The sequence below is a fragment of the Cajanus cajan genome, chromosome 1 (assembly GCF_000230855.2).
Source record: "Cajanus cajan strain Asha chromosome 1, NIPB_CcT2T_4, whole genome shotgun sequence".
NCBI lineage: Eukaryota > Viridiplantae > Streptophyta > Magnoliopsida > Fabales > Fabaceae > Cajanus > Cajanus cajan.
The window spans coordinates 22,489,742-22,499,807 of NC_138517.1; the positions used below are offsets into that span (position 1 = coordinate 22,489,742).

Genomic DNA, 10,066 nt, shown 5'->3' on the forward strand with positions numbered 1-10,066 from the left:
AAGTCTCTGTAGTAAAAATAAAAGGTTGTCGAACCTCAGGGACTTGTGAGATAACTTAGATTTCTATTATATTAATTGATGCTTATAAATTTAAAACTGGAATAGTTACACATATTCAAATTTAATATATATGATTTTCCAACTTCAAGAAACCAAAGAGTAATTTGATTTAAAGAAAACAGATATAAGAAATAGTCGGGATTTGATTTCATCAATCTCCCTCCTATGTATTCCTATTGATTCTTTCTAAAGATTCCATTACTCATTGTCATTGAGTTCCCTAATTTCATTCAAACCCAATTCCTTGGCATAAGAAATTCTAAGATATTTAACTCAATGAATGATTCCTCACTTCATTAAGTTAAACATCCCGCTGTAAGAATCAGAACCTGATACAACTATTAATTTCAAGACCATTCCTGGCTCTCAAAGTTAATAGGTGATTCGTTCCAAGTCTGGTTTCAGAAACGTTTTCCAACCAAATCCGAAATCCGAGATCAGAGATAAGTGATCAGATTATCAAAGCATTAAGAACAGGACAGAATCACTAACATAAAGTAATGGATGATATATATATATATATGAATCAAAGAGAATACATAGGAGTTTGATGATTACATCTATCCCAACCCTAGAGATTAGCTCTCCATATTACAAGAAATCACCAAATTACAAGTGGAGAGGTAAGAGAAGAAAATCCTTTGAAGATTCGCGTTTCCACGAGCTCCAGAGTACTCTGTTTTTTTCTTCCTTTCGTGCCAGTCCCCTTTTTCTCTCTCTTTCTTTTCTTATATATGAAAACAGAGTAAGCAAGAGAGATATGAATCCGCTCAGCGCCTCTAAACGGCTGAGCGGATTGGGAGTTCTTCACCATGAAGAAACCTGAATTCTTCACCATGAAGGAACCTAGGCGCTGAGCGCCTTTTATTCGCTGAGCGGATAGGAGGCAGAGAGCACCTTCACGTTTCTGGATGAAATCCGCTGAGCGGATTGGAAATGGCTGAGCGGATTGGAGGCAGAGAGCATTCCTTTTCTTCTAGGGACCAATTCACTGAGCGGATATGATCCGCTGAGCGCCTTCATTGTGGAAACTCTCTGTTCTTATTCCGCTGAGCGCCTCAGAATGGCTGAGCCATTCTTCTCCAAGTTTCAAATCCTACAAAATAAGCACAAAATTAGATCAAAGGCTTCCTGTTCTATGTGCTAACATTGATCAAGAGTATCTCTTTGATTCCATGCCTATATAAATCAAAATAACATTAATAACAACACAAAAACTATTAGATAAGTGTCTCAAATGAATGTTAAATCAAGCTAATTAGACACTTATCAAACTACCCCCAACTTAGAAATTTCATGCATAGCATAACTGTAACTAATGAGAGACTCAAACAAAACTGACCGCATGAATTAGTGATGACTCTCCAAGATTGTATTTTAACTGTTTGGCTCACTCACTCACACGGTTTGGTTAAGTGCCCTAACATCAACAACTTTAGAATCATTTCAACTTCACTTGAACAAACTTGAAGCACACAATCAAAGTCAAAATTGTAACCACTTGTGCAACAATGTAACTTCCTAGATTAGAAAATATTGATCATTGAAAACTTTGAATCATGAATTTGCACTTTCTAGAAAAATTTGTCAGTTGAGTTAAACCAAAGCAAGCAACTAATGTATCCAAAATAAAATGCACAATACTGATAATAAATAAAACGAAACAAAATAAACTGCACAAAAACCCTCAGATGTCCTCATCATCATGGTCATCTCCTTCTTGTTCTCCTTCAGCTCCATCTCCTCCTTCTTCCTCTTCACCTCCAGCTCCACCTTCTTGCTCCTGCTCATCCTCTGGCATTGGCTGCTCCTCCTCTCCTCCTTCAAAATGTGGACTGTCCCCAGGCCAATAAAAGTGTTGCTGAAATGCCTCTGGGGATGGCCATTGGAAAGGAGGGCCACCCTGAAACTGTTGCTGATGGGCATGATACATGCTAGTGTTGAGTGACATCAGCGCCAGATGGTTGGCCAGATTCTGCTGCTCTATGTGATGAAAGTGTGCAGCCATGAAGTCCTGAGCAGGTACTTGGGAAGAAGAAGAGCCTTGCCCATGCCTCGGGAGTCGAGGTTGTGAAGCATCTCCATGCTGCTCACTTTTGCAATGTATTTTAATATATGCAGCATTGATGGGAGGTCGGAGAGCTTTATTTAAATTACCAGGCAAACGAGAACCACTAAATAAACATAGCCCAGTAATTAAACCTGGAAAGCCCAAAGGTCTAGAAACACCTGTTGAAGACGGAGAAGATAGCACGATCTTGTGTATTTCATCTGAAATAATTGTAGGTATATCCACCTCTGTCTTTTGCAAAATAGAATAAAGAAGTGTTGCTCTGGGCATGTTTAGATCAGATATGTGGGTGATGCAGTACACATTACAATATAGGAGATTCTGCCAGATACGTGCAGTGGTAGTCAAGTTCTTCCTAAGGAATGAAACTGGGTTACCTGTGAGTCCCACTGTGTATGTACATCCAGGCAAACATAACAGCTTAGCCATTTTGTCCGCATTAAAAGCATGGGCTTTCTTCAATCGGCCAAATTCATCCAAACCATCACCTCCTATAACATCACGACTACCCAAATACTGCTGAATGGCATCCCTAGAATAACTGACCACAGCGCCTCTGACCCAGCTGTTTCTAGTTTGATCAGTCCTCTGGAGCGGGTAAGCATTGGCATAAAACTCCTTGATGATCTCTTCATTATATTTCTTTTCAGGAGTAGCCAATTTGTTCCATTTCCTGCGAGTCAGCTCCCTTTGGAAGTCCATATATTCTCCGACTTCCAACTCCACCCGCCTTTCAGTTACTATCTGTCGAGGCTCCAATTCTGCATATCGTTGCTGCTTGGACTTGGTCATGAACCTGTGTCTATCCAAACGAATTGGAGCGACAGGTGGAGGAGAAGGATCCTCATTGTCAGAATCTTGTGGAGGAGGATTTGAAGAAGCAGCTCCCTTCCTTTTCTTGCTGGCTGGGATCTCATGGGTGGGTTTAGGTTTTCCCATCTGCAAATCACAAGTGTTAGGTAATTTCAAATAATTCATTCAATAATAAAAACAGCATGAGTCTCTGCCTCTGATCCGCTCAGCGCCTCTGATCCGCTGAGCGCCTCAAACAAGCCTGGGTTTCTGGCCTCAATCCGCTCAGCGCTTTTGAAGCGCTGAGCGCCTTGCTCTAGAACTTGAAAATTTTCAGTTTTTGAACTTAAAACCCAACAATCAATAAAACCTTCTCACAAAACACAATTTTGGCTTTAAATGAAATGACAATGAATTTACAAGCCTAAGCCCTTAACATGGATTGCAGAAACTCAGGAACCCTAACACAGTCTATGAACTTTGATGTAAAATTTGAAACCCCAACATACATTATTAAGAGCAACCCAATGGGATTACAAAATTTAAAGAATAGAGCAGAAAAAGTTAAACCCTAGTCAGCATAGAACAATGACAGAAAAATTCATCCATGAAAGCCAAGGGCTGGTGCAAAAGAAGAACATGCATGGACATACCTGAAATCTGTTAGATGCACAAAGAAAAATCACAGAAGCAAGGGTATAGAGAGCAGTTATGTGAGAATAGGCATAGCAAGAGGGAGAGGGAGAGGGATAGGCTCAAAACGTGAAGAATAGGAGAGTGAACGTGGGTTATGTGTATAACCCCTTTTCAGCTGAGACTTTTAATTCAATTAGAGGCCCAACCCGTGATCCATCCGCTCAGCGCTTGGAATGCGCTGAGCGTTTTGCCTCCAGAGAGCTCACAAACCTCAGGCGCTGAGCGCCTTAATTCCGCTGAGCCATTTGGCTCCAGAGAGCTCCAGGGATTTTTGCCATTCCAGGCGCTGAGCGCCTTCCCTCCAGGGACTCATCTGGTTTACTTACTGATATAAGGGGCTGAGCCCTTCAGAGTGGCTGAGCCACTGAGTCCTGGATCAGAAATTCTTGATTCCAAATTTAACTAAGTGTTGGCCTAAAAATCGTAAAGTTCTTTTCCTACAAGCATATAAGCAAATTACCTAAGTTTTCAATCCCTAAACTCAATCTCTAAAACAACAACACTGAAATTAAAACTTGCAAATACTAAGTAACCAAAACTAATTTCAAAACATGTTGGCTGGGTTGCCTCCCAGAAAGCGCTTCTTTATTGTCATTAGCTTGACATTTCTTGAGGTCATGGATCATTGAGATGAGTGACAGTGGTGAGCTTCTCAACCTCACCACCTAAGTATGGCTTGACTCTCTGACCATTCACCATCCAAGATCTCCCAGAATTTGGTTCTTCCAACTCTACTGCTCCATATGGCTTAACTGATTTAATCACAAAAGGTCCTGACCATTTGGACTTTAGCTTCCCAGGGAACAGTCTCAACCTGGAATTGAACAACAACACCTGTTGGCCTGGTTGAAAATTTCTTTGAACAATCTTCCTATCATGATACGACTTAACCTTGCTCTTATAGATCCGGGAGGATTCATAGGCCTGCAACCTTATTTCCTCGAGCTCATGTAGCTGAAGCTTCCTCTTTTCACCTGCGGCCTTCAAATTAAAATTTAAAGCTTTCAAAGCCCAATAGGCTTTATGCTCCAACTCAACTGGGAGATGACAGGCCTTCCCATAAACAAGCTGAAACGGAGAGAGTCCAGTTGAAGTCTTGTATGCTGTCCTATAAGCCCACAATGTATCATCTAATTTCAAAGCCCAGTCTTTCCTTGAGTTAGCTACAGTTTTTTCTAAGATCCTCTTCAACTCCCTATTGGAAACCTCTGCCTGTCCATTTGTCTGAGGATGGTAAGGCGTAGCTACTTTGTGTCTCACACCATAGTGCTCTAACACCTTCTTCAACTGTTTGTTGCAGAAATGAGAACCACCATCACTTATGAGCACTCTCGGTGTTCCAAATCTGGTAAAGATATTCTTCTTCAAGAACTTGATCACTGTTCGTGCATCAGCTTTCTGAGTTGCTACAGCTTCCACCCATTTAGAGACATAATCCACAACAACTAAAATGTATTCATTAGAATAAGAAGATGGAAGTGGTCCTACAAAGTCAATTCCCCAACAGTCAAAAACTTCAACTTCAAGGATATTTTGCAAAGGCAGTTCATGTCTTTTGGAAATTCCTCCAGTTCTCTGACACTTATCACAATTTTTGCAGTGTTCATGAGAATCCTTAAAGAGAGTAGGCCAGTAGAATCCAGACTGGAGGATCTTTGCTGCTGTGCGATCTCCATTGTAGTGACCTCCATAAGGTGAGTTGTGGCAGTGCCACAAGATATCCTTGATTTCTGCACCTGAAACACATCTTCGCAACAAACCATCCGCACCAATCTTAAATAAATAAGGGTCATCCCATACATAGTAAGTGGAATCCTTGAAGAATTTCTTCCTCTGCTGCCAATTTAAATCTTCTGGAATGACCCCAGCTGCTTTGAAATTTGCCATATCAGCAAACCAAGGCCTTTCTTGCACAGAGAACAATTTCTCATCTGGAAATTCTTCATTGATTGCACTCTCAAGTATGGTCACCTCTTCATTTTCTAATCTTGACAGATGATCTGCAATGTGATTTTCACAGCCTTTCTTATCTTTTATCTCTAAATCAAATTCCTGTAGCAGCAAAATCCATCTTATCAACCTTGGCTTGGAATCAGATTTAGTCAACAAATATTTGATAGCTGCATGGTCAGTGAACACAATGATTTTCGAACCAATCAAATAAGAACGAAATTTCTCAAGTGCATACACTATTGCCAGTAATTCTTTCTCTGTGGTTGCATAATTCATTTGAGTTTCATTTAAAACTTTACTCGCATAGTGTATGACATGAAAAATCTTGTTTTTCCTTTGACCCAACACAGCACCGACTGCATAGTCACTAGCATCACACATTAGCTCAAAATTAAAGTTCCAATCAGGGCTAGTGATTATGGGTGCTGAACACAGCTTTTGTTTCAAAAGTGAAAAAGCAGACACGCAATTATCATCAAATTTAAACTTAACATCCTTCACAAGGAGATTGCTAAGCGGTTTAGCGATCTTTGAGAAATCTTGAATGAACCGCCTATAGAATCCAGCGTGTCCAAGAAAGCTTCTAATCCCTTTCACATTTGTTGGTGGAGGAAGCTTAGAAATGACCTCCACTTTAGCTGGATCCACCTCGATACCCTTGTCAGAAATCTTGTGACCAAGCACTATTCCTTCAGTCACCATGAAGTGGCATTTTTCCCAATTAAGAACCAGATTTGTTTCAACACACCGCCTCAAAACAGTGTTGAGATTCTCTAAACATGTATCAAATGATGCTCCAAACACAGAAAAATCATCCATGAAAATCTCAATACACTTCTCAACAAGATCAGAAAAGATGGCCAACATGCACCTTTGAAATGTGGCTGGTGCGTTACATAATCCAAATGGCATTTTCCTATATGCAAAAACACCAAAAGGACATGTAAATGCTATCTTTTCTTGGTCCTCCGGATCCACTGCTATCTGATTATAACCAGAATAACCATCCAAAAAATAGTAGTATGCCTTACCTGCCAACCTTTCTAACATCTGGTCCATGAAGGGTAATGGGAAATGATCCTTCCTTGTGGCCTGGTTCAGTTTCCGGTAATCAATACACATCCGCCAACCCGTGACTGTCCGTGTAGGAATCAATTCATTCTTATCATTCACCACGACCGTCATACCTCCCTTCTTAGGAACCACCTGAACAGGACTAACCCATGCACTATCGGAGATAGGGTAAATCATGCCAGCTTCAAGCAACTTAATCACCTCTTTTCTGACCACCTCCTTCATTGTTGGATTGAGGCGCCTTTGAGGTTGTGCTACAGGCCTATAATCCTGTTCCATCAGGATCCGGTGCATACAATATGAAGGGCTAATACCTTTGAGATCTGATAGAGTCCACCCAATAGCGCCTTCATTCGCCTTCAGAACCTCCACTAATTTCTTTTCCTCCTCCACAGATAAGGAACTGCTGATTATAACTGGTTTGCCACCATTTGCTTCAAGAAAGACATACTTGAGATGGCTTGGCAATTGCTTCAACTCTAATTTCTGAGGTTGAAACTTTTCCTCCTTGTTTAAATCTTGAACACTTGTTGAACTAGGAGAAATTTCCTTTGCTTTGTCCAGCTCTTCCAAACACTTCTGTATTTCTTTTTCATCCTCCTCATTGATTTCACTGACTGCATTAACCAGTGCTTTCTCTAATGGTGTAGCTACTGAGAATGACTTTTGAGCTTCCATACACAGCTCATCAATCACATCCACCCTGAAGCAGCCTGACTTATCACTTGGATGTGTCATGGCTTCAAATACATTAAAATTCACTTCATCATCCTGAACTCTAACCTTGAGTTTGCCATCATCAACATCAATAATAACCTTGGCTGTCTTCATGAATGGTCGTCCTAAAATAAGAGGAACTTCAGAATCTTCCTCCATATCCATGACAACAAAATCAACTGGGAACCAAAATTTATCAACTTTCACCAAGAGATCTTCAACAATACCATGAGGATACTTAATGGATCTATCAGCCAGCTGCAGGGTCATCCTGGTAGGTCTCACCTCTACTTGGCCTATCCTCTGTAACATAGACAAAGGCATCAGATTGATACTGGCTCCTAAGTCCAACAATGCCTTCCCCACAGAAACATTGCCAATAGTGACTGGCAAAGTAAAACTCCCTGGGTCTCTAGACTTTTGTGGAAGTGACTTCTGAATTATAGCACTGCAACCTGCCTCTAGCTCCACTGTTCCATCTTCACTCAACTTCCTCTTTTTTGTCAGAAGCTCTTTCATAAACCTTGCATAAGATGGCATCTGTTCCAAGGCCTCTGCAAAAGGTATGTTGATCTGTAACCGCTTGATTATATCAAGGAACCTTGCAAATTGTCGTTCCTTGTCTTTCTTTGACGGAGCATGTGGGTAAGGTAAATTCTTCACAGGAGGAGGCCTAACAACTTCTTTCCCTTTCTTCTTACTCTCCTCCTTAACATCTCCATCTCTAATCTCATTTTTTTGACTTTCTATTTTGTCTTTTCCATTTTTTTTAGCCTCCTTATTCAACTCCACTCCTTTCTCACTTTCTAACTCAACTCCACTCTTTTTTTCTTCTTCTCCACCATTATTGTCTCTCAAATTATCACCAATCCCTTTTCCTATCACAGTGCCTCTCCTAGTTGTAATTGACTGACAATGCTCTTTAGGATTGACTTGTGTATTAGCTGAAAAATTTTTGCTTTGTTGATCTGCCAATTGCTTGGCTAGCTGCCCCACTTGAACCTCCAGGTTTCTGATAGACGCTTCAGTGTTTTTCTGGTTAGTTGTGGAAACCTACATAAATTGTGTAAGAGCATCCTCCATTTTTGACAACCTATCTGGCTGATAAGAAGACTGATTTTGATATGGCTTTTGTGGAGGCTGCCTTTGTGATGGTCCTGCTTCTTGTTTCCACCCAGAGTACTGATTTTGATTATTTCTCCAGCCTTGATTCTGATTATAGTTACCAGAGAAATTCCCTTGCCTTCCTGGATTGTTCATATAATTAACTTCCTCCTCCTGTTCTGATTCAGATATAGAACAATGCCCATTTGGATGATCACCTGCACAAAAATCACATCTCATTACTTGTTGAGAGCGTGAAGATGATCCTACTTGAAGTTTGGACATCTGTTTCTTTATCTCTTCCATCTGCTGAGAAAGAAGCTTATTCTGAGCTAAAATTGCATTTTGAGTATCCAGTTCCAGAATTCCCCTTTTTGAAGGCTGGCTCCTGTCATGGTGAGCTTGGTAATCACTGGCTGCCAAAGCATCAATAATAGTGATTGCTTCCTCAGAATCTTTCATCATCATAGAACCACCTGCAGAAGCATCCAATAACATCTTTGTTTGAGGCCTTAACCCATTACAGAACATGTTGAGTTGTGCAACATCATCAAACCCATGATTTGGGCATTTCCTCAGCAAGGACTTATATCTCTCCCAAGCCTCACACAAAGGTTCATCAGCGCCTTGAGAGAATGTTGCAATTGCTGATTTGGCACTTATATATCTAGAAGGAGGAAAGAATCTAGCTAAGAACTTCCTTTCTACGTCCTCCCATCTAGTTAGGCTCTGATTTGGATGAGCCTGCAACCATGTCTTCGCTTTTCCTGTCAAAGAGAAGGGAAATAATCTCAAGTAGACCGCTTCTTCATCTTCTCCAGGAATGCCCATAGTGCCAATAAGCTCATAGAAAGTTGACAGATGTGTGTAGGGATCTTCATGGTCCATCCCTGCAAATTGATTGGCAGTGATGAGAGATAATAATGCTGGTTTCATCTCCACCCCCTTAGCTGGTCTGGCTATACTGGAAAAGTGCCTAGGACCCAATTGATGATTGTATTCTCCAAGGAGTCTCCTTGGCTGATGATGAGGTCCATGACCACCTGGTCCTTCTTCAGCCATTGATTCAGAATTAAAGTGTTGAGCTGAAACTGAAGTGGAAGTACCCTCCTGTTCCCGTCTCTTCTGTTCAAGCTTCCTTTGTCGCCTTCTTCTGCTATTATTTTTCCTAGCTGTTTTCTCAATCTCTGGATCAAATAACAGCTGCTCAGCAGGAATTTTTCCTCGCATACAAAGACTGACTTAAACAGAAAAGTTAGAACAACAGGTAAAGAATATATTCAACAAAATGAAAACTAAACAATATATACAATAAGATCCAACTAGTACAATAGAAATCACAACTATCTTGACACAAGTCCCCGGCAACGGCGCCAAGAAACTTGTTAAGATTTTAAATAGGCAAGCGCACCCAAGTCTCTGTAGTAAAAATAAAAGGTTGTCGAACCTCAGGGACTTGTGAGATAACTTAGATTTCTATTATATTAATTGATGCTTATAAATTTAAAACTGGAATAGTTACACATATTCAAATTTAATATATATGATTTTCCAACTTCAAGAAACCAAAGAGTAATTTGATTTAAAGAAAACAGATAT

The 10,066-nt window shown here is 40.5% G+C and overlaps 1 protein-coding gene across 1 annotated transcript; it reads right to left on the reverse strand.

Moving 5' to 3' along the window:
- Window positions 1–4,234: 4,234 nt before the first annotated feature.
- On the reverse strand, window positions 4,235–9,697 carry LOC145952989 (uncharacterized). Its single transcript, XM_083066200.1, has 2 exons — window positions 8,421–9,697; window positions 4,235–8,375 (listed from the first exon to the last, which is right to left on the reverse strand). Exons 1-2 carry the CDS (start codon window positions 9,695–9,697, stop codon window positions 4,235–4,237), a joined length of 5,418 nt encoding a protein of 1,805 aa, XP_082922326.1.
- Window positions 9,698–10,066: the final 369 nt, after the last annotated feature.

Bases quoted from the DNA above. Each gene is read 5' to 3' on its own strand.
- LOC145952989 (XM_083066200.1), bottom strand. From the start codon at position 9,697: ATGCGAGGAAAAATTCCTGCTGAGCAGCTGTTATTTGATCCAGAGATT. The intron at 8,376-8,420 runs GTAGGTTTCCAC...AGCGTCTATCAG, and splicing joins GATGCTCTTACACAATTTAT to AAACCTGGAGGTTCAAGTGG.